The sequence below is a fragment of the Schistocerca gregaria genome, chromosome 11 (assembly GCF_023897955.1).
Source record: "Schistocerca gregaria isolate iqSchGreg1 chromosome 11, iqSchGreg1.2, whole genome shotgun sequence".
Classification (NCBI taxonomy): domain Eukaryota; kingdom Metazoa; phylum Arthropoda; class Insecta; order Orthoptera; family Acrididae; genus Schistocerca; species Schistocerca gregaria.
The window spans coordinates 97,234,193-97,259,137 of NC_064930.1; the positions used below are offsets into that span (position 1 = coordinate 97,234,193).

At 37.0% G+C, this 24,945-nt stretch overlaps 1 protein-coding gene across 8 annotated transcripts in view; it reads right to left on the reverse strand.

Moving 5' to 3' along the window:
* Nucleotides 1–595: 595 nt before the first annotated feature.
* LOC126295194 (zinc finger protein 99-like) overlaps nucleotides 596–24,945 on the reverse strand; it is a 56,035-nt gene continuing 31,685 nt past the window's right edge. For 6 of the 8 annotated variants that reach the window (XM_049987506.1, XM_049987501.1, XM_049987505.1 and 3 more), the window contains 3 exons: nucleotides 21,196–21,267; nucleotides 11,876–11,913; nucleotides 902–3,619 (listed from right to left, as the gene is read on the reverse strand). In XM_049987506.1, coding sequence (XP_049843463.1) covers nucleotides 2,335–3,619; nucleotides 11,876–11,913; nucleotides 21,196–21,267 — 1,395 coding nt within the window. In that variant the 3' untranslated portion in view covers nucleotides 902–2,334. Of the gene's footprint in view, nucleotides 3,620–11,875; nucleotides 11,914–21,195; nucleotides 21,268–24,945 lie in introns of all 8 variants that reach the window. The other 2 variants (XM_049987498.1, XM_049987499.1) reach the window with 2 other exon arrangements.

Sequence of the window (24,945 nt, forward strand, 5' to 3'; positions counted from 1 at the left end):
GCAATGTGCGGCATGTTGGATGCTCTGTCCAGGTACCGTTCTGCATACACCCTGCAGGCTTCAGCTGCATTTCGTCGACACTCGCCATAGATGAGTATCATCTCTGCCTTTTCAGAGTTCGAATACACCATGGTCACAGTTCCAACAACACTACACTATCACAGACGTCTGGTAACACAGTTTACTACAATTGGTCTGCGTGCGGAGACAAATGCAGAATAACACTAGCAGCAAGCACTACATGCTGACACTGCGACAGCTAGACCAAACCACAAAAGTACACTACAGCCACACTCGTAAACACGGTCGTCATCATAAACATGTCCCTGCAGATGCTGCTCGCCGACCGTGGCCCATGTTTGTTACAACACGCAACTAGACATCGGAGGTTTCAAGCATCAACTTTAGGTCACAATATCTCCTGATTTAATTAACATTTCACAATGCAACAAACGGCACTGATTATGTATTTGTTTATATGTTCAGATGTGCTAACAAAACTAACGTGTTTCCATTTAAAAAACCATAGGTTTGTGTTAAAAAGATACTTCCGTGCATTTTTGTATGGTTTGTATTAAACAATTACACTAGCCCCTCTCCTCATGATCGGTCTGTGGAATCTGTTCATCAGTATTTGATGTGGTTTACGAAATATATCCAGCGGCAACGTTTGGTGACTCACCCTGTATAACAGCTTTGTATTCCCATGTTGATCTAACACCATGGTCAGTTACAAAAGCAATACAAATGGGATAATTGAGATTGGACTGCATACCAATAAAGATGTGTCACACGTTGGGGTAAGTGGACCAGGTCAATGGTCATGCCCAGATATGCCATCATCCAGATGAACAATTGTTAAATACATGCACCACACGACAGGTGCAGGAACATGGAGGCAATGTTATGCTATGGGGGGATATTCATATGAGGTGCCAAGAAACAGCTGGTCATAACTGAAAGCACAATGACAGATGAGAACATTAACATTATTGCAATCTCTGCATCACTTAATGATTGATGTATTTCCTGAGAGTGACATCTTACAGCAGGATAACTGTCCAAATCACTTTGTCAGAATCACACTGCAATGGTTCGAGCAGCATGATAGCTCACACTGTTGTCTTTCCCACCCAGCTCACATCATTAGATCATGACGAAACAAATTTGGGATGCTATTGCACACAAACTACACAGCATCAAACCGATAGCCTACAATTAATGGGGACTGTGTGAGATGTGTACACATTAAGCCCAATTTACTGCTGGAAAACAAATAATTAATTAGTCCATACCATACAGAAGCACTGTTGCATTCTTTAGGTGAATCAAAACGCTACTAGGCAGATAATTATAGTTTTTGCCTTCTCTCTGCATACTTGCCACCATCAGTTATTTCCTAATGGAGAACTAACACAGAAAGTTCACACGTGTGCAGATAATTGATCACACAAATAGCATTACTATTATGGAGGCATACCTCAGCAACATGTTTACGTAATCATGAGATTTTTGGATCTTTCTCCATTATTGAGATAAATAGCCCGAGTGATGGCTATTTAAGAAAAATATTTCTGTTGTCGCCTGGGTAGTGCATACAGCTTCATGAACATTGAAATAGCAATTTCTTCGAAATATTTAGCAACATACTGGTACATTGTCTTGAAGAATATTGGGTCCTGATTACTGCATGGAACTTCTACACATATGAGTAAATGATCTCTCTCAATGCACCTATTTCTGGTAGCCAGATCATTAGAGCATGGAGCATTTACAATAAGGATTGCAATTCTGTACTTCATACGTTTTATTTTGTATGCAACTTCTTCCAACGTGAAGCTGTGAAAAATGGATTTGTCATATTATCTGTGACCCCTCTGTACCACATGTGAACAATGTTCATAACACACTTATTGTCTTCTTCCTACATGTACACATGTACTGACCACAACAGTACTTTCAGTGGTCTCCATGTATTATTGCATTCTTCTTAAGATGATAGACCGGAGTAAAAGATTTCCCACAAATATCACATCTGTGTAGCCTTTTTTCAGTAAGTAGTGATAGCTGTATCTTGAGGTTACTCGAGTGATTAAACAATGATCCACAAATACCACATTTGTACGGTTATTCACCTATGTGTACTCAAGGTTCCTCGAGATTACCAGAGTAAGACAAATATTTTCCGTAAGTACCACATTTGTAGAGGCTCATTCCTGCATGTATTAATTATGGCTTTAGATGACCCAGTTCTGAAAACGATTTGCCACAAACATTGCATTTGTGGGGTCACTTTTCAGGGTGTATTAATTATTGTTTCTCGAGACTGCCCCATTAAGGAAACGATTTACCATAAACACTACATTTGCAAGATCTCTTTCCTGTGTGTATTAATTCATTTTTCTTGAGATGCCCCAAATCAATAAACGATTTTCCACAAACAGTACATCTGCAGGATCTCTTACCACCGTGTATTAAGAAATGCCTCTTCAGATGGCCCGACTGAGTAAACGATTTTCCACAAACATCGCATTTATGGGGTTTCTTTCCTTTGTGTATTAATTCATGTAACTTGAGACTGCCAGACTGACTAAACGATTTTCCACAACCAGTGCATTTGTAGGGTCTCTTACCAGTGTGTATTAATACGTGCCTCTTTAGATGGCCCGACCGAGTAAACGATTTTCCACAAACATCGCATTCGTGGGGTCTCTTTTCTGTGTGTGTTAATTCGTGTGCCTTGAGACGGTCAGAAAAAATAAACGTTTTTCCACAAACATTACATTTGTAGGGTCTCTTACCAGTGTGTATTAAGACGTGGGCCTTGAGATTACGCAATACATTAAAAGATTTGCCACAAGTATCACATTTGTGGGGTCTCTCTGCTGAGTGTATGAAGCTGTGTCTCTTAAGATTACGTAACAGAGTAAACAATTTACCACAAACATCACATTTGTGATTTCTTTTTGCATTTAGCACAGTGTGCACATTAACATTATCACTTGTACATAAAATTCCATAGTCATTACATCTTTCTAGTTTCTCTGCAGCTTGTGTAACATTACCTGTATTATGTATGTCATTAAAGGATTTCTTTAAAGTTTTCCTGGTTTCCTTGGATGAAGATTTCTTCTCAGTCTGTTCCACAATTCCTTGTCGTACACACTCCAATGAGATATTGTTTTCATGGTCATCACTGCATTCAGGTTTCTCACTGTTGGCAGCAGATAATGCTTGGTCACCCTCACTCATTCTCAAATGTTCTTTCAGGCAGTCATCAGTGAGAAATACCTCACCACATGACTTACACACATATGCAGGTGCCTGCACACCATCAACGTGGATGAAGATATGCATTATGAGTCTGTATTTTGAAGGGAAACTCTGTAGGCAGAAACTACAGTTAAACTTATGGAATTCCTTTTCTCTGATGCTACTAGAACATATTCTCACGCCACATAAGCTGTCGTCTTGTGAAGTCCATATTTTGGTATAGTTATGATACATACTGAAATCTGTTGACTTCTCTGCATCTATCTCCAGCTTGTCATCGACTACACCTTGATGTAATGTTTCTTGATATGAAATGTCACAGCTGTCACCAGCACTTTGAATTAAACTGAGGAAGGAGGAAATAGGTGAGAAATGTTGATTTACGCAATAAAAGAAACAGTATTTCATTATCCACAAAATCAAGTACTATAAACTGAAAGTTAAAGATGTATGGGCGTCACATGTAACTTATTAAGTAAATGTAAGTGATTTAAAATTCTAATGACATTCTGCCAAAATGATAGAATTTTGCTAAGATGAAACAGTTTTATAAAGCAAACGATAACAGGAAATTCAATAATGACCAGTCCCATTCAGTGCTGGCTAGGTTTCCTAATTTTCCAGTAGCTGCTGTTATTAAAAAGTCTTGTAATATTTTTAAAATGCTGTTCTACAATCTTTTACACCAAATTATTACATTTATAAGATCTAATATCCTCCAGTTTTTGACAGAGTTTCCCCCCAAAGATAAGGGGAAAGAACAAGAGTAATCAATGATTCTACAATAAAACCAAATCACTCTTTCCAAGTGGATTTTTCTTTGTTTTGGAGAACACTTTCAGCTTTGGGTAGAAATTCTTAAACCACCAATGATAAATTTATTTCACAAAGCAATAAAGCATGGCATTTTATTTGATTCTAAATTAATCACCAACTACCACAGAACATCAAATTTCTTACTGGCTAGGTAGTATGGCCATCAACCAGGTGGACAACACCTGTACATATATAGGAAATAACATCAGGTCAATAAATGAAGAAACACCTACATTAATTTCGAGACTGATGAACAAATGTGAATGACACACACAAATTTTACCAACATTAGATTGTGTTGTTAGCAGCTTATGTGCAGCCCTTTCTAATTGACACACTGTCTTGCAGGGAGGATTCCAATGCAGTTACAGCCTCCCATTCAAAACTATCTTTACAACTCCTCAATATCTGGTCCCCTGGAGTTCCAAAACATCCTCGACTGAGTCAAACACACATATCAGTGGTGACATCAGCACAAATCGCGTACAGTCCATCTTACCACAGTCTTCGGACAGCAAGTAATGTCAGTATGTGCATGGTCTACCTGTGTGATATCTGGGTCCAATCATTCCACCTGCAGCTACCCCATTCCATCACAATGGAAATTGACATTTTTGAGCTACCCGATGAGGTCATTTGTGTGTGGATATGGCTGTCGATGCGTAGGAGCATGCACATACTTGTGTGCTAATATTCTATCCTGATTGATGCTTCTGATTGTTTTGCTTTTTGATGGATTTATGGTTTCAAGTAACCAATGACAGTGAGAAAATACAGTTTGCTTTAATCAAAAACTGAAATTTTGCTGCAGAAGATAGCTATGCAAAGAAACATTAAGAAATTTTTCTGACTTGAGTTCGCTCATGGAGGTTAGCCTTACAAGCTCTGAACAAAATGATTATGATCCCAATTGTGCTGCAGATTGTTGATCACTGTTTTCTTGGGTATACTGCAGATCACATAGTTGTGTTAAGGTTAGGACACGAGTTTAAATTCAAGGACAAAACCTATCACCTGCCACAGTTTAGTCATAGGTCACTTAAAATCAGCTATGTTTGTGTGTTGCCTATAACCGAGCAGTAGCCGATAGTGGATGTAGCAACAGTGCAGTGGCGAGTGAGACATCAGCTATCAAGTAGTTTTAATTTGGATTACAGTTGGTGAGGGCCACATTACAGTAATTACTGTGTGATGTATCATTTTCCCTTGGGTTCAGTAGAAGAGGCAAGATTGCTTTCTCACATAAAGCTAACGTTTTCCTACTAGTTCAGCTGTTATGTAACAACTTGAAAATAAAAAGTCATATCTATGTTTCTTGTGGCATTACGTCCACACTGTCTGAGCCATCTCCTTTTTTCCCCTCCAGTGTTTAGATTTGTTCCTGCCTGATACAGCAGTTTTACGGGCTAGCATAACAATAATAAATCCGCCTCCTTGCTACTCATATTTTGTTGAGCCAGCTGATAAAAGAAATGATGTAGACAGCTGTTCTGGGCTAAATATTCACTGTAGATGAACAGCATTGGAACTATCACCAAGCTTGGCAGGAGGTGAATACTATGAGTTGACACTTACTTCCACAACAGGACAAGTACACCAACAGTGTGGTGAATCTACCTTGCAATAACCATGGTCTGGCAAGATGTAAGCAATTTTGAGTATCACTAGATGGTAAAACAATCCTCTGTTCGCTCTATGTGGTACCAACCTAAATGACCACCTTTTGGCATGCCCATGTGTGTAGGTTAAAATTATAATGAAGCAGGCTTAGAGATTAGTTGTGAGAAAATAAATAACTGTGCTGAAATAAATTCTAGCACTTGTATTCAGAAGACATAGCTTATCTCACAACCCACCAGGAGAGAGAGGCATTACACCTGCATATTACTGACATTAATATCTCCTACAAATGAAATGGCTTGCAAAATTTTAGGACAATATTAGCAATGTTTCTTGCAAAGAGGATCTTGTGAAATCAAAACAAAATCCTATTGTTATTGTTCAATAACTGTCCTAAGAATTCATACAGATAGTGTCTGATCTCAGCCCTCACTTATTCTCACTTATGCATCACACACAGCAAATAACACAGGTGGCAACCAGTCAGATTCTGTGCCCTGACAGCATGGGAGTGCTGAAACATTTACAAAGTGACTCACATGAAATACAGTGATCTTCTACAAATAAAAAGTTTCACTTACTCTACATGTGCAATCAAACCACGAATGTTCCATTGCAGTATAGGAGTAATTAAACCAATGATAAGCTTTGTGTCATTACAACAAGGCATTAGGGAGATGACAATTTGAGAGTTTTTGCCGTGGAATTTGGTGGTTCCATCACAAAACCATCAATGTTTGCATCTAGGGGCTGAGTCCACATATGATTCATGGGATAGGGTATTTGTACCTGATGCTCTAAAAGTCTCAAGTATCATTATTTTGACAGTTATTGTTTCCTGTACGTTTTTTCTCCAATGAGTATGGTGGTGGCTTTAGGTTTCAAATATTTTCTATCTTGTTCTGTTGGGATAGAGTAGAACATCAAGTAACAGCCCCATCAGCTGCCACAACCCCCAAGCCACCATCAAATATGTTCTTGAAGACTTTGCTGGTCGAAGTTCCAACACTGAATATACCAAGATGTCTCATTGGAACAACCTTCCCATAACCAAAGTGAATGACACAGCAAATTGCAACGCTTATGTTCTTGATTCATATTCAGCTTTCTGCTATTTCTCATGGAGTTCTTGTCCTTTAAATGACACAGTGAAATCCTACAACAAAGCTTGTGATATTTGGGAATTATGGTATGATGTCAAGGCTCATTGCATGAACAGTTATACATGCTGTTAACCCTGATTAACTTTGAGTTTAATATTATATTTATTAACTGCAGCTTACCATTTTAGTTATTATAATTTTCCTTAAGTATGTGTTGCCTCATTTCTACCAACCACTCTTAATTGCTGTGTAACTTCCAAAAAATAACTTACGATAATCAATAACTTACTACAGTGTGTTGTGAGAATGTATGATAGTAAGTATACAATTAACTAATCTATCTGCATCTCCACAGCACAATGTCACGATTTCCTAATTTTGTGGCTTTTTGGTAATAGCTAAGTTATTTCACACGTTTCAGTTGTGTGGCACCCACTTACCATATGAAACGTTTATTTTGCCAAAGTGAAGTGACATGCATGTCTTAACGAAACAGACATACAGTACATACAACTGCAATGGAAGGATGTCTAGGGAGGGTCTATACGCTAACATGTGGTTAATGAAGATGAATGGTAGATTTTTCTAGCAGTAAAGGTACCAGCCACCACCATACCATATGCTAGATTGCAGAGTATCTACATAGATGTAAATGCAGAATGGTTTGGATGATTATACGATCTGGTCTTGTACCATTAGCCAACATGACCTTGCTATTTTAGTACCGTGAACAGCTAAAATCAAGGGGGACTACACGTGTTATAATTCCTGAGGACATGCTGCTCTGCTGTATAGTTTAATGATAATGACATCCAATTGGGTACAATATTCTAGTAGCAATATAGTCTCCCAATAAGATATCTCTGAGGGGGCTACTCTGGTGGGTATCATCAGAGGAAAGAAACAATATTGCTACAAGTCAGCATGTGGAATGTTAAGTCCCTTGATTGATTAGATGAATCAGAGAACATGAAATGAGAAATGGGTAAGTTGAAGTTTGATATGGTGGGAATTATTGTGGTGCATGGGAGGAAGAACAACATTTCTGGTCAGGTGAGTACAGAGTTAGCAACACAAAATGTAATAAGAGTAATTCATGAGTAGAAGTAATTATAAATAATATAGAAATGTAGGTAAACTATTATTAACAGTATTGTTGACTCAGTTCTATAGCCAAGACAGATAAAAAGGCAAAACTATCCACAATTGTACAGGCACATATAATTACCAGCTGTGTCAACTATTAAGTAATTAAAAGAATGTATTACCTTGTACCTAGATAGAATTTTGCAGTGGTGTAAGCATTGCCAACTAGCTTCAAACATTAGGATTAAAATTCACAAAAAGGAGAAACAGTGTCCTATGACTACTTTCATAAATTCTTGAGTGTAGCAATATGTGGAGATACCAATGGAATCATCACATTGGTTCAATTGTAGGTACAGCAGTCGGTCCATTGCTACGATACCAGAGAATCCATTGCTAGGATACCACAGAAATCCAATCATGCTATAAAGGTGATGGTTTCAAAACAACTGTGTGACTCACCTCAAAACATTGCTGAAGGGTGTGTGATGCACATTAAATAGGTCTAATCAGAGATATCAATCTTTTACTTCACAGTGCTTTGCAAGGAATGGATGTAGATCTAGACATAGCAGCCACACTCATCTGTGAGCATTTACTCAGTGAAAAATGGTAAATGTTTACCATGGATATACACAATAAATGCAAAACTGAATTATTTCCTAAAAATGATTTTGCAACCATGAGTCCAGGTTTCCTATACAACAGGTCAAGTGGATACTACAGTTCAAACACGAAATAAGTATAGCTACAATTTTGTATGAGAACATCTTTTGCCAGGAAAAAAGAGCTTTACTGAACATAAAGGAAGATCTGATAGTGCACTGCAGACAGTATAGCTGAATATTTCACTATGCACACTTTGATGTCTTCTGAATTAGGTAGTGCTCTCTCTACCTTGCGAAAGATAATCAAGTCCAGGGAGTTATTCGTCCCTTTGCTCTTACTTCCATTCAGTATTGTGGTTTTTTACAGAATAAGAATACTAGGAAAATTATTAACACAAAAGTTTATTTGTCCCTCCACTCTGTCTGCCTTATATACTTCTTGATAACATTTGTCCTGTAATTTCACTCTAATTCTGTGATGACAACATTTTCCTCCTATGATCTGAACACAACTGATCAATATTCATTTTACTGTGATAGCCAGATAAATCACCATCAGTTTTTCTTCCAAATCAGCCAAGTTTGCAATGTGTGCATTAAGTCCTTTTGGGGAATTTTTCTGTGTTAGATTTCCCAGATTCAGACATTGGTGATTCTAGGTGTCCTTGGTTAGTAGCTTCTCACAAGTCACAAAAGACGGTTCACCAATTAAGTCTTCATGGTCTTACTAAAGCTACCTACAGCTGCTTTATGAAATTTAAGATCATGATGGTGGCCTGTAAACTGACAATACAAGCTTATGTTTCCCAATCCACATTGCTGACACAGTATTTAAAGACCTGTTCAGCCCAACATTCATTAATCTGAAGGGACTCAAACTTGACTCTAGTTTTGGGAAATATAACATTCACCCTTTCCTCTTACTTGTTCTACATGGCAGGGCATTAGCTTGTACCAATCACATTGAATTTCTATGACTTCCATGTCACATTCAATTAGAATAGTTAGCACTATACAGCTGCTGAAACTTCACCTGCTTTTTTTGTGTAAAAGAAGTACACTCTTTTTCTTAAGGAACAGACACACAAACCAGCTGTTTTATAGAATGTGTTACTAACCCTATTGCTTTGTAATATTTTTACTTATCAGTAATAATAAACAATCATGTACATGCCAAACATCATGCTTAACATGAACTCACTTAAGGTGAACACTTGATTAACACTAGCAAAATATTGGTATGGGCAGTGATGTACACATGTTTTACTGGTTACAAAATTTCAGTCATCATGAATTGCAAACTGTTTGTTGCATCATTACATTTTTCATTAGACCTGAACTGTCAATGTTTTTTCCTAATGTTTCTCTAGCTGACCTTTGCGCATAAAATTCCTCAACAATCACCATCAACAAGGAAAAAAAAGTATAACACCAACAGTATGAAAAACTAGATTCCATCAACAAGTGCCATTCCATGTTGAGATGTGCTTTTACGTTCTTTAAATAGGGCCAGTATTAGTAACATTGAGTTCCAAGCAGTAAAAGGGTTGTCATGCAATAGGAAGCACACAGAATAGATCAGCAAGCGAAACTAAAAATTCTGCAGGAAGCAGAACATGGTGCATTGAAAAACAGCACAATTGGCAGAAAGTTTAGACTCAGCAAATCTACATTACCCACACTACTTAAATGAAGAGTTCTTCATTCTGATGCACTGTGTTCCAGGTGCAAATCAAAGTGACTTCACAGTGTTATGTACGAAGATGGTGAACTTTTACAATGGTTCAGCTATATGTGCACTTCCAATGTATCTTTGAGTGGAACTATTAATTTAGCCAACAACAAATGAGACTGCAGAAAATTTTGACATTCAAAACAGACTTCAGTTGTTTTGCTTGTTGGCTGTGTAAGTTCCAAAATAGAGGCCTAATTTCATGCTCAGTGAATGGCAATGAAATGAATAAAGTTGATGAAGAAGGGGGCAAGCATCGAATGTATGAATTTGACCAAGTGAGAGAAAAGTTTGATGTATCTTCTGCCACCAATGTGGACAAAGCTGGGGTTTCTTTACAACTTCTGCCAAGTCAAACCCACAAAATAAAAGGTGACATGTGGCATGGTGGGGCCAGCAGTAAACAATGTTTAACTGCTATAATTGTCTGTAATTTATATGACAAAGATAAACAACATTCTTGGGTGATCAGTAAATCTGAGGAATTGATATCTTTCAAGAACACCTAATTAATGCTTCACCTTGTATCTATTCTCATTGTTGGAAAGCTTGGATTGACAGTTAATAGTAAATGGCTTCTTTTGCTTAAATATTAACTAATGTAAATGTTCACTTTTTACTTCAAAATACATTAAGTTGCCTTCTGCCTTTGAATCAAGGCATTACTGCTGCTATGAAGACATTGTATCGTGAGTGACTTGCGCTACCCGTATTGCTGAAAACAAGATGGAAACAACAATTTGGATTGCATTGGATGCAATACAAGCTGAGAATCAGTTCCCATCAGTTTCCTCATAACACTTACAGAACTGTTATAGCAATGCCCAGAGACAATATGTTGGCAAGTTAGATGGTAGCAAAAATATCACTTCACCTGACAATGGAATATTCTGCAAGACATTTTAAATACTGAACCTGAAGTACAAACATTTCTATCTGAGGTGCAAAATATATCACAAGGATGTGAGGAGGACAAGACCATTCTGCCTAACCACCATGAAGTGTTAAATGCCTTTGACAGTTTAGAAAGGTTTGCTTCGACATCTGAACTGGTTATTAGTTTTACAGAAGCTCTTACAGCTGGCCATGAAGTTAGTAAGCATTTTAGTTTCTTTCTGTGACAGCACAATGTGCTGAATGTTTGCCATTAGAAAATTATCTGCTAGTAGAAATTTTTCAGGCATCTTTGTCCCTCTCTATGATGGCACAACATATTAGATTTTTACCATTAGAAAATTATTTGAGTGTATAATTTTTCAAGTTACAGTGCACTATTTAAGTAAGGATTTTAGTTTTCATTTTTGCTGTTTGTGTTGTTATTGCAAACCAATGTTATAAATGGTACTGATGTATGGTGTAATATTGTAAAGCTACTTTTTAATCTTCTGCAATAACAGAATAGTAGATATAGTGTTTTCTCTGATAACATGCATAATACTGCTGTTGTCTATATATACTATATATGGTTAATATAGAGAAAAAAATAGAACTCCAAAAATAGAACTCCAAAAATAGAACTTTTTAAAAATAACTTCTGTATTTTGGTCCCTAATGGTTAATTTTTGTTTTCCTTTCACATGGAGCAAGTAAAAATTTATACTGCTCAAAAAATTCTACAGTGAATAATAAAAACGTACCTTAAACTATCAGATGCATTTATTAATGAAGCCGCCACCTGAAACATTACAAAGAATTACTGATGGTTTAAAATTTATGAAACAGTAAACAAATAAAATTGTGTTACCACCCACTAACATCTGATTGTTCCAAACAATACTTGGAAATAGTATTATCAAAGAGACACTACATAACTGTACCAGTTACTGAAGAAAATTATAAGTAACAATTAACACTTCATTTCAGCACTTTGGTTTCAGCTGTGTAAATAACTATAAAAACATTGATTCATTTGAAAACAAATTTCCTACTTGATACTTCAAAATTAAAAGCCTGAAACATTTTTCACCTGCCATGCACATACAGTAGGGTGAAGTACCAGAGAAAAATGTAAAAAAAATCATCCGATTTTTATTGATGAAACTGGTAAAGAAAAGAAATGAAAACATTTCTATCTGAACTGCTATTAAATGTATTTTTTCACAACTGCAGCACTGAATATTATGCCATTCTCTTGAGATAGCTCACTGCATGGACGATCAAATTTGTTAAATGTCACATCAGTTTCATCCACAGAGGAATCTTAGGAGTACAGCATGACATGAAAGTGATAGGAATTATCAGATGAAGGGCTGTTATTTTATAGGCATATAAATCACAAAGATTCATGTATTATCATAAATAGGAAATAAACAACAAGGTCAAAATGAGTATAGTACCCTCTTCAAATGAATGAATGAATGAGCTTTCATACATTTCATAAGAGGGGATTAATACAACTGCAGATAAATTCAGGTGCCGAGAATTATGAAGAGCCAGTATACAATGAATACATATGAAGAAGCAATCATAATGTGGACAACTACAATAGCAGTAAAACAAGTCTGTTACTGGAGCCTAACAGAAGACCTTTAACATCATGGATAATCCAAAAATTCAGTTGTCAAACCCAGAGATGATCACCTAATGAGAAATGTGTCCGAGTAAGCAAAATATTTCATATTAACAGTAAAGACTGAGTCATCTTTGACAGAAAGTTGAATAAAGGTAACTAAATCAGTCAATTTTTTTTTCAAAAATACCAACTGCACTGAACATTAGTACCAAAGATAAGAGTAATGTATTGTGAATTGGAAACCGAAACCATTTCTTGGTGGTGGTCATGATTTGTTATTCAAATTATGTAATTTAATGAAGCAAGACTTTCATGATATTAATAAGGAATATTATCAGTACAGCAAGAAACTTTGCAACACATGAAATGTTGACATAATTAGAAATAACAAAAGGGGTTGAGATGGATGCAAAGGAAACTTTCCAGAGAAAAAAAATCATTTTGCAACAGGATGGAGCTTCACCCCACTGGCACCTGCATGAAAGAGCACTACTTAACAATAAGCTGCATTATTGATGTATCAGATAAGGGGCATACACGTCTCACATTCAGCTGCTGACCTTTTAATTTTGTCTGATCTTGCAGTATGTCTTTCTTCGGGGTTTGTGGAAGGCTCCATCCATTTGTCTTGCCATGCAACAACTTAAGGTTCACTAAAAAAACAACTTTGATCACAAGAAATCCCAATGTGCTTCAATAAGTGTGAGAGAAGTCTATTGCCTCAATGTTTGTTGCATGTCCAGTGGAGGGGATATTAAATGTTTGTCAAAGGTGAATGGTAACACTGAACTTACACCAAATTGTGAAATGTACCCCATTATACATGCATGCATATAGAAGATGTACTCTTGATCAATTAAATGGTTCTTCTGGAAATAAAAGATTTATATCAATATATCTAAACATAAATTTATCCTACATTTATATCTTTATTTGTGTCCAGGATATAGCCTTTTTGGAACCTACACAGGATCTGGTTACACAGCTATCACTTCCCTCTCAGTAAAATAGTGTAATCTTAGTCTGTTTTCATGTGGTGAATTTATTTCTTAATTTTTTTATTTTATTCATACATTTAATTTCTCTTTCAGTGTGAAATCACACTGTAGCCTATATCCTGGCCAGAGAGAGGGTGGAAAGGTCATTCATTCATTCAAACACTTGTTCATTCATTCTTAGATCCACACATTGTGTTCTACAAATCATTTAGTCTTGAGGGTTGCACAATGTGACACATCACATATTAAAAAGCAGAAACTGCTACAGTAGATTACTTCTGTAAGGTCTACTGACAATCAGACTACCCTGACTATTGGTAATCTCCTCACACTGATAATTATGGGAGATGTTTCCAGATATCATCATCATCATCATCAACTTTTTAAGATATCGTATCTGAATTTAAAATTTTCTTATTCCTACATCCTTCCCAATTTCTTTAAATACACAATGTGACCAAAAGTATCCAAACACCCCCAAAACACTGATTTTTCATATTAGGTGCATTGTGCTGCTTCCTACTGCCAGGTACTCCATATCAGCAAACTCTGTAGTTATTAGACATCATGAGAGAGCAGAATGCGGCACTCCGCGGAACCCACGGACTTCGAACTTTGTCAGGTGATTGGGTATCACTTGTATCATATGTCTGTATGCCAGATTTCCAAACTCCTAAACGTACTTAGGTCCACTTTTTTCGATATGATGGTGAAGTGGAAACATGAGATGTACAGCACAGAAGCTTACAGGCTGACCTCGTTTGGTGACTGACAAACTGTCGACACTTTAAGAGGGTTGTAATGAGTAACAGGGAAACATCTATACAGACCATTACACAGGAATTCCAGACTACTACATTATTCACTGCAGGTATTATGACTGTTAGGTGGGAGGAGAAAAAACTTAGATTTCAGCTTCAAGCACCTGCCCATAAGCCACACATGATGCAGGTAAATTCAAAATGACGCCTCGCTTGGTGTAACGAGCGAAAACATTGCACAATTGAACAATGGAAAATCGTTCTGTGGAGTTAAGAATTATGTTATACAGTGTGGTCACCTGATGGCAGGGTGTGGGTATGGCAAATACCTGGTGAACATCATCTGCCAGTGTGTGTAGTGAAAACAGTAAAATTCGGAGGTGGTTCTGGTGTTATGGTGTCATTATGTTTTTTCGTGGAGGGGACTTGCACCCCTTGTTGTTTTGCATGGTGCTATCACAGCACAGGCCTACATTGATGTTTTAAGCACCTTCTTGCTTCCCACTGTTGAAGAGCAATTTGGGGATGGCAACAGCATCTTTCAACACGATCGAGCACCTGTTCATAATGCATGGCCTGTGGTGGAGTGGTTACACGACAATAACATCCCTGTAATGGACTGGCCTGTATAGAGAACTGACCTGAATCCTTTAGAATACCTTTTGGGTGTTTGGGAACGCTGACTTCATGCCATGCATCACCGACTGACATTGATACCTCTCCTCAGTGCAACACTTAAGAATGGGCTGCCATTCCCCAAGAAACATTCCAGCACCTGGTTGAACATATGCCTGCAAGAGTGGAAGCTTTCACCAAGGATAAGGATGGACCAACATCATATTCAATTCCAGCATTACCAATGGAGGGCGCCATGAACTTTTAAGCCATTTTCAGCCAGGTGTCTGGATACTTTTGAGCATATAGTGTGTGTCCTCTGTGGTCCCTCTTGTGGTCTTCCAAATATTTATATCCATTTCTGTTTTCCATGTGTTGCTATTTAAGTATGTCTTTCTAGACTCTTTTTCGATTTATTATGTTATGTTGTGACAGTCCAACTTCTGTACATATGACCCACTTTGAACTGTTTTTTCTATTGATTGCTACCTCAAAGATCTGCCTTGTGAACCTGTCTTCGATCATCCTGTGATGCAGCCACAGAATTTTATCCCTTTTTATCTAAAGGTGTCCATTATTGTTTCTGTCTATCTACAGAACTCTCTAAAGGGTCTCTCTATCCAAATTCGTTCTCAGAAGACTGGTCCAAATATTGTCCTGACAATTTTTCTTTCCTGCTTCTCAGTGAGTCATTTTTGTGTGACCATGAATCACAGCACTTTCTGTATCAAAGAGTTCTTCGAGTAGTAGTTTTGCATTGATAAAAACAGTTTTTGTTATAATGACTCCAGCTGACAAGCTTTTGAGCCAGAAACTCTGGTAGTTAGGCTTGACAATAAGCACGGATCTCACTTTTGAAAGACTGAAGATTTTGAACAGTGTGATCTCAAGATTTCAGCTGCAAAACGTGAGGACAAATGATGGCACGATAATGGTGAAGACCTAAAACAGGAATGATCAGGCTGCAATGCAGGTCAACTGAATTGCCTCGACTTTAGAACCTAAAAGTTTGTCAACTCTTGTTGCCTCTAATTTTGTGTGTTTACTTTCATGTCCTTATTTTGCAAAGAAACATTTTGTTTTACTAATATTACACTTAAAACAGTTTCCTTTCTTATTATTCTCTGTTCGTCTAGGATTACTCTCAGTACTAATTTTCTGCTCAATTCTCATACCTCCAATACCAATACTATTCATTAATTCACTATTACTTCAAAACGCTCACAAGACTGATTCAGATGATAAATTTCAGTCTTATTTCTACTTTAATAACTTATCATCATATTAATCTGGTTAATCATCATTAGGACCAATAATAAGACACTGCTTACATTCCATTTATCTCACTTTCAGTAATGTTGTGCATAGATTATTCTATGCTCTGTTCAGTAACTTTCTCCTCCTGTCTTCAGTTAACCATTCAGTGACCAGTGCAAAGTCTGCTGGCCTTGGCCACAAAACCTCCCTCCTCTAGGAGATATCTCCCACTTTAACTTCAAGGAACCTTGCTCCCCTACCACAATGCACTCTGGTATGCTTTGTTCTGCCAACATCACCGGCCTAATGTCGCTACTACTTCATACTGCACATGCAAGTGTTCGATCTCTGCCACCTCATCATAACAAAGTCTGTCACATATTTCAAGACACGCACGTACATCCGATACTTCCGATAGAGATGTGGCTCAAACCAAGTATGTTCAGAAATTCCGTAAATTGCGAAGACTACATAGTTTTCAGATGCAACAGATTTAACTGACAACTGGGTGGAGTAGGGGCATACACATGCTCTGATTTATCACAATGTGTTACACACATCCAATAATCATGGAGATAAACAAGGGGAATATGTTCATAGAGTTTACATCCATTAACAGGGAGTCACAAATGTGTGTCCTCTACGAACGTCCTGAAGTAGCCAGGTTTGGCTGCTTTTAAATTGCTCTTTCAACTGACATGTGAGCATATAACTATGCTCCACCCATATCTTCCTCTTTTCCTAGAATTCTTAGCTGGTGAAGGCTTCTTAAATTTCCTTTCCATGGAACTCACTATATCAGAAAACTATCTTGTACATTTACAAACCCTTTTTATACCTGCCACTGTCATTGTTTTTACTACTCGTACCACCACAACCATTAGTGGCAAACAACAGTAACACTACTAGTACTGTCATTATTAATTTTTTTTACTTTGTAGTCAGTATTACTTACACTGCCACTTCAGATACTCAAATCATTTTAATACTATTTGTCATTTTAAAATTGTTGTAGGTAACTATGATATATTTGTGAAACCCTGGTCCAATGCAAAAGAGAACCTGATGGCTCTTGTCAGACTAGCATAAATAAATAAATAAATAAATAAAGTCTTGCTAATTGGATGATCTCTCCTGGATATTTAATGTATGTATCTTGTGACACTTCCTCATACCATGTTATAATGGAGAGATTATCTGTAGGCTTCCTGTCCAATACTGAGTTTTCTCACAGATGAATTGTAGACCATTTTCTGTGACATTTTATCAAGCTTTTCAAGGACGAGTTTGGCATCTATAGAGTTTCTTAGAATAGTGAGTGTCTACTATAGCCATACACCTCATGTTGATTCTCTGCTCTTTTTTAATTTCAATTTGGATTCCCTTATCTCCTTCCCCTATGTCTTCATAACTTTTTCAGAATTATTTTAAATTGGAGGGGATCATGGATCTCTGGCTGCACACTGTTGTGCATTTCAAATGCTTTTGAAATTTCTCCAATCAGTTTAATATTTGGGGCTGTACCCATTAATGTCTATTGGATAACTGCCACTTTTTTCCTGTCAGTTTTGAATTCCTCTAAAGTACTGAATCAAGATTTTTCTATAAAACCATAAGCCTTCCCGACGCTCGGCATAATTTGCCACAGTATTTACACGTCATCATCTTTGCAAAATTGACTTTGGTTCCCATATCTGTTCTCTACACGATTGCCCATTACAAAATCATGCCTTATACTCAACTATTAATGGGCCTTCTTGCTCATCCAGTTGACTGCACAGGGCTTTTTAAAGAATTTTGGACATAACAGGATGCAGCGAAATTCCCTGCAGTTATTCAGACTGCTTTTATCACATTTTTGTGAAGAAGATCAATTAATGCACATTTCCACTCTTCAGTAATTTTTTTTTCACTTTTACAAATGTGTAACATAATTCTGCCAGTTGCTTGTGTGAGATTACTGTTGCTCAGTATCCATATCTCGATACTTCTGCTATTAGTTTATGTCTTCTGGAGAGGACTTGCTATTTTTCAAAGTACTGATTTCCTTCAGTTCCTCAACAGATGACTTTTAATCTTAATTGTTTTGCCTCCATAGTCAAGAACCAAGTGAAAGTAAGAGACTAAAATTGTTATTTTTATGTTGGTTTCGAAAGTGACCCAGTTTACACTCTTTTTTATAGCCTTTAACATCCATTTCTATACTTTCAAGAATTCCTGCGATTTTCTAGGGTTTGTGACTATTTGAAGTTTTCAATACTTCTTCCCTCGCATCTACTGGACTCTGACCATAGGCAATGTTCTACTACTTGTGTTCTCTCCTCCTTTGTCGTTAGCATAATTTCATAATTATTTTCAGTATGGCTGCAAGTTTCTTACAAGTCATGGTATATGAACGAATAATTTGTTGAAATAATTTTTACTCATAATACGAGTGTTAGTGGATTAATGATGAGTGATTTATTCATGTGTGTTTCTCATATGTAGGAGACGTTTAAATCAGTAAAAAATTCATTTCTTGTTCTTACACTGAGTATTTTTGTATCCTTATTGGCTATAACAACATGGTCTATCTGAAACTCATGTAAAGCGGAGTTAAGAAAATTTCATTTTTGTTGGTTCTTCGCAGGTTTAATTTATGTGGTAGTAATTTTGATCTCAATCTCTGAGCTGTATCTCATTTCCATATATTCTCTTTTGAACTTCTGTTTTCAGAAATTTTTGTTGGAACTTACGCATGCTTGACAATGTGATATCCCATCAGTCAAACATTGAAGCAATTCAGTGGCATGCTTTTAGATTTGCTACTATTAGCTTTGATTAGCACACAAATGTTATTGGTATGGTTCAGGAACTCAAACAGGAATCCTTGGAGTGAAGATTTTCTTCTCGAGAGAATTTCGAGAAAATTTAGGGGACTGGCATTTGAAACTCACTGCAGATGTATATGTTGATCAGTGCGTGTTGTAAAGGAAACATAATGAAACTTTGTGTTTCTGATTTGGATACTAATATTTGCCTATAATATAATGTATCACACTTTGTGATCCTCCAGAAATGTCAGAGACAGACTGAGTTTTATTTTTCTATGTTTACTGTTTGTTCATCTTAGTCTTTTGATAATTTTGAAATCACCTTTTTGTGTATGCTGAAATTGAAAGCGAGTAATAGGAATTAGTGATTGTAATATTCTGGGAGAGTGAGAGTTTAGATGTGTACCAATAAATAGTTATTTTGATGTAACAATGGGAAGAGATCAATTATGTAAGGTTGCTGTTGGGCAGTATAGAGTCATGTATGGTGAACTTGTAAACATAGACTAACACTTTTTTCTGGTGCACTGAAGTGTAAAGACAGTGGACAAAATGGAATTAAAAATTATACATTCCAGATTAATTTTCCACATAACAGCATGAAGGCAGCAACTTGGAAATGACGCACAGGCATGTTTACTAATGGAAATTTTATGGAGCACAATGCCAAAAACTAAGTTAATAGTCCAAAATGTCTATCTACTTCGTATTGTGAACTGATGTAATGTGGGAAAATATCAGAGCAGTGCCAGTAAAGGAACATTATCTGCTAAATGAATTGATTTCAATATTGAGCACATTCTCCAAACTGAATACCATATACTTGTGGCCCACAGTAAATTATTATTACACAATGCATATACAACCAAAAGAAGCCTAAGAAACAAATGCTTAACTTGGAAAGAGAAAATGTGATACAAGAACCAATTATGCCCGAATCACTTTGTTTTTGTATACCATATGCACTGTCCCTAGCATGATAATTTTTTTGCTTGACTGGTATGCTTGCCACAATCACCAGACATCAACGTGCCAGAGGTTCTTTTGCAGACACCACCAAGACGAGAGAAATTAGGACTTGTCTGGAGGCAACAGACAGTTGATTTTCCCTCACTCTGCTTACCAGTGGAAAAGGAAAGGAAAGGAAAGGAAAGGAAAGGAAAGGAAAGGAAAGGAAAGGAAAGGAAAGGAAAGGAAAGGAAAGGAAAGGAAAGGAAAGGAAAGGAAAGGAAAGGAAAGGAAAGGAAAGGAAAGGAAAGGACTAATAGTGGTGGAACATACCCACCGCCATGCACCATGAAGTGTCTTGCATAGTATGTCTTCTGATTTAGGTTTTCCAGTCTTCTTTCTATTCCCCAATATTAGTTAGGTTTTATTCCTGTGAGAAGTTTAAGAATCTAACCATCCACTTTCTCTTACACAAGGTGGAGAAAATTAATACAACATTTTATTTTACTGGGTTAAATTTTGTGCTTCATACAAGCAGATCTTATCAAAGCTTTAGGTTGTGCAAAGAAGATAATTTATTTGGATCTGCTATGACTTCTATGGTGAGGAAATACATATATTTATCTGCATGGGTCCTAGAGTTTTTCTGTGACTGACAAATCTGTAAGTAATTCAACATATACCATTGAGGTACCCATACTGTAACTATTTTAAGCTCAATGTATCAAGGGTAATCTATCACATACAAATAGTATCACACTTCATACCTTTGGCACCTTTGAAAATTTTTGGTTCAAACTGACATATTGTTACAAATTCTGTTTGGATTCTACTCAGAACAATATGCAAGTAACAGTTGCTAATCCACATCAAGTGGAACAGCACAAGATTACCGTAAAATTATTAATTGCACTTGTGTCAACAAAACTCCATCTGTGCCTGTCCCACAGCAATGCATTTCTTACATTAAGCAATTACGCAAATACATTTTTAGCACTCTACATACTATAAATCAGAGATGGGAGTGCTTACAGTATTCTCAGTTTCACCTACCTCCAAATTTAGTTCAGGATCCTCCTTGATAAAATCATTTGGCCAAGGGGTTCCAAAGTTATCTTCAAGACACTGAAAGAAAGAAAAAAACTCTCAGTTAAAACTGCTTGTACCCTTCTGTACTTAGGACATGGCTCCTAACATTTCTTTTTTATGAATATCATACAAATTTTCAGAGATTTGTACCATGTACACACAATAAAATTTAAAAAAATATAATTTATTGAGCAGCTATTCTGCCAACATGTAACACCGTAATTTCACACAGTGCCATACTGCACTTATTTTACATATATTCAGTCAGTACATAGTGTACTTCATAGTGCTTACTGACCCTTATCCTTAATTTGGTAACATCACAGTTTGCCCGTACCATGAAAAGAAAAGAGTGTGCTACTCCCTGTGCATGAACATAGGACAGGAAAGGTGGCGAGCCCAAGAACTACATTGAAATGAATACCTCTAGCTGCACATAGGCATCGATATAAGTCAACGGGGACAGCTGAAAATGTGTGCCCCGACCGGGACTCAAACCTGGGATCTCCTGCATACATGGCAGATGCTCTATCCATGTGAACCACCGAGGACACAGAGGATAGTGCAACTGCAGGGACTTATCTCTGGCATACCTACCGTGAGATCCACATTCCCAACCTACTGTCCTGCACTATACTCATAGTGCCCCTGCCCGTTATACTTATATATAAATATGAAGATGGTATCGGTTCTTTTGGACCTGTCCGAAAGAACAGGTAGCGTCTTCATATACCCAAGAACTAAGAGTAACAATGTCACTTGAGACTGAAGTGTACATGTAATTGGATGGCATTTGTTGCTTCTGCCTCAACTTATTTCGAACGTTTGTTTAGGGACTTGTGAGTGAATGGTTTAGAGTTGAAGGCTGTGATTATAAGGAGGTGTTGAGAGTTATAATTACTGGTATTTACAGAAGAAAACAAACAAAACATTTCTGCGTCTTTCTATCCAGTGAACCGATATGGGTGAAGAGAAACTAAAGGTAAATATTTTGTAGGTCTCCAAAAATTAAAGTAGAATTTAAAAATGGTTGACAGCAATTCCTCAGAAAGACTCAGAGTTGTTTTTTGTGTGATTCACATTTCAGTGAGGAACAACAAATCTTTATCATCAGTAAACAAGTTAAAATTGTAAGACAAGGGTGGTCTCTTAAAACCAGAGCGGCTCAGTGGTTCCTCGTGTATTTACCAGTTTATTGAAATATCTATCGAAAATATTACACAAATGAAAATCTTCAGTAAAGCACTTGCTTAAGGGAAGCTGTTGAAAGAAGACAGTAAACAAGCTGCAGTTTCAATGTCTGCCAGTGCTTCTTCGGCTGAGGAAAATGTAGGGAGCAGATCAGTACTGGACGGAGTAGTAATCACATTAAAACAATGTTGATGTGCCAGGAACTGGAAATGGTCAGATTTACGTGATAAATTACCGACAGCAAATGCCGAAATCAATCTCTTCCAAAAACAAGTCTCAGATGAAAACCATAAGACGGCTCAGACAAATGTCCTAGATCACTGTAAACTCAGTAAAAACAGAAAATCATCTTTGCCACTATGTTAAAGAAATGCCAATTTAAAAAACCGCAAGAGAATGCATTATGTGATGTGATAATGAATTCATTCTGGATAGCGTGCTCTTGAAAAATAGTAGCTCAAAGGATATAGACATTGTTTGAAGCATGCATTGTTGCAACAGCCCTCTGAAACATCTCCAAAATTAAATGATCTCAAATGCTCATGTGAAATTAACAAAGAGGCCATAGAACAATTAGGAATTATTTTTGGAAAGGATAAAATGTAAACAAAGATACACTGATTTCTGATTAAGTAAAGCACAAGGAAAGCTACATTTCAGTAACACTTTGCTGAAAGTTTGTTTCGTCAATTTATGGGTATATACTTCAGACGATTGTAGTAATAACTTTACCTATCATTGCTGTAGTGTTCATACCTGTTGTTCTGATGCATAACCGTCTAGCACAAATTGATTCAAGTAACTATCCAGCTAGGGCAAGCCAGATTGAGACTTGTTGCATTCACTTCTTACAGTACAGTACACAACTGAATGAAAAGGTCCAGCAGTCTCTAGGAATTACTGGCATAGAAAATACAGTCCCTTGCTCAATATCAAATGCAGCTGACATCACGAGAAGATCATGGGCATTTTCGTACACTATTCGTGTCATAAATTGAGTAACAAATGGTTGACGTGATAAAAGTTATGTACTTTTTAACAATGGCATCATCAGCTTAAATTATGGACAAGTTAGTTCTCCAGAATCAACAGGATCATTCATTAGATAGATGAACAATTCAGTGGAGTCACTTTTATTCTCTTGGTGATGCTTTGTACAAAACATACAGGCTCACAAAAAGTTAATGAAATGGGGAAGCATTCCAGCCAATACAGTAAAAGGTTTGGTTTGAAAGAACACACTGGCTGCTAAGAGTAACCACTAATAGTGCCTTAGAAATGCCTAAATACTTATGGAAAAGAGGTTGCATCTCTCTCCCAACAGCAGCATCATTTCAGTATCTCTAGGTCTCAGAGTTGCAATCACCACCCATCAGTAAGACTACTTCTGCTTGGAAAAGTTACAATTTGTTTGCCAGTACATCCCTGTAAAACTCTCATTGTCTCTTGCAGAAACTGAACATAAATGGGAGTTTCCATTGACTTTATACATAAGACAAATGCAGATGTTAGCTGGATATTCGAAACAAAAGAACCAATACAGAGTTTTGTAGAAGAAAACATATTTGAAAAAACCCTTTGTATTCAATATAATATCGAAGATCCACAATGTAGATCAGTCTGCTGATTTTGCCACTATAACACACACTTCTGTGGGTCACAAGCAGACCAACTGTCATCTCATGGCAGAACTGCTGAACTAGGGTAGTCAGCACGTTTCCTCTTCTACTCACTATCATTTTCCTGCAGTTAGTGTTGTTTCCTCCATCCACTCAACAACTAGTCCTTAATTTTTCATTACATCACCTGCCTATTTATTCCTGTTTGGATTTATCAGGTTAACACATTCTCATGCTCACAGCTCTGGTTTGAATATTTTCTGGCATATGAGACTTTTCCAACAATGTCAATTCCAACACTGTTTCTTCTTTCTGTCCAGGCATCATCAGAGTCTCAGAATGGACCAAAGATGATAGAGATGAGATTTTCTCTCAGTTGCGTTTACAATACTTGACTGTTTATAAACGAACCCTGGGGCTGTAACTATTACAAGCCTAAATTTCAGTATCACTGGAGATACTAGGATAAGTCACAATCATTTTCATAGTCTTAGAGTTGTGAATGTACTAATGCTGCCTCATTTAATATCCAGCTGTAAGTTTGTGCCCACACATCAAAACTACTCTAGGCTTGTAAATCAAATTCTCAGTATACACCAGGTCACTTTGCACCACTCCTCAGGGAAGAGTCAACATATCTGGCTTCTTATCGTTTTTGACTACAAACCTCACTGTTATGTGCCCAATGAAGTTGGCATCCTTGCTATTTCCATTAATCTGTCAAATATTGAGTATTCATGGTGACAAGTAGAATGTTGTCCCAAATCAGTACGCATTTTAAATGTAAAAGTCATCTCTCTCATATTTGTACCTTTGCTCTTGTCCCTGTCCATCTCCTCACTACACCCACTAACTTTTTTGGATTTCAATTCTCCCTCACATTGTTGGGTAACCTCTGTCTGAC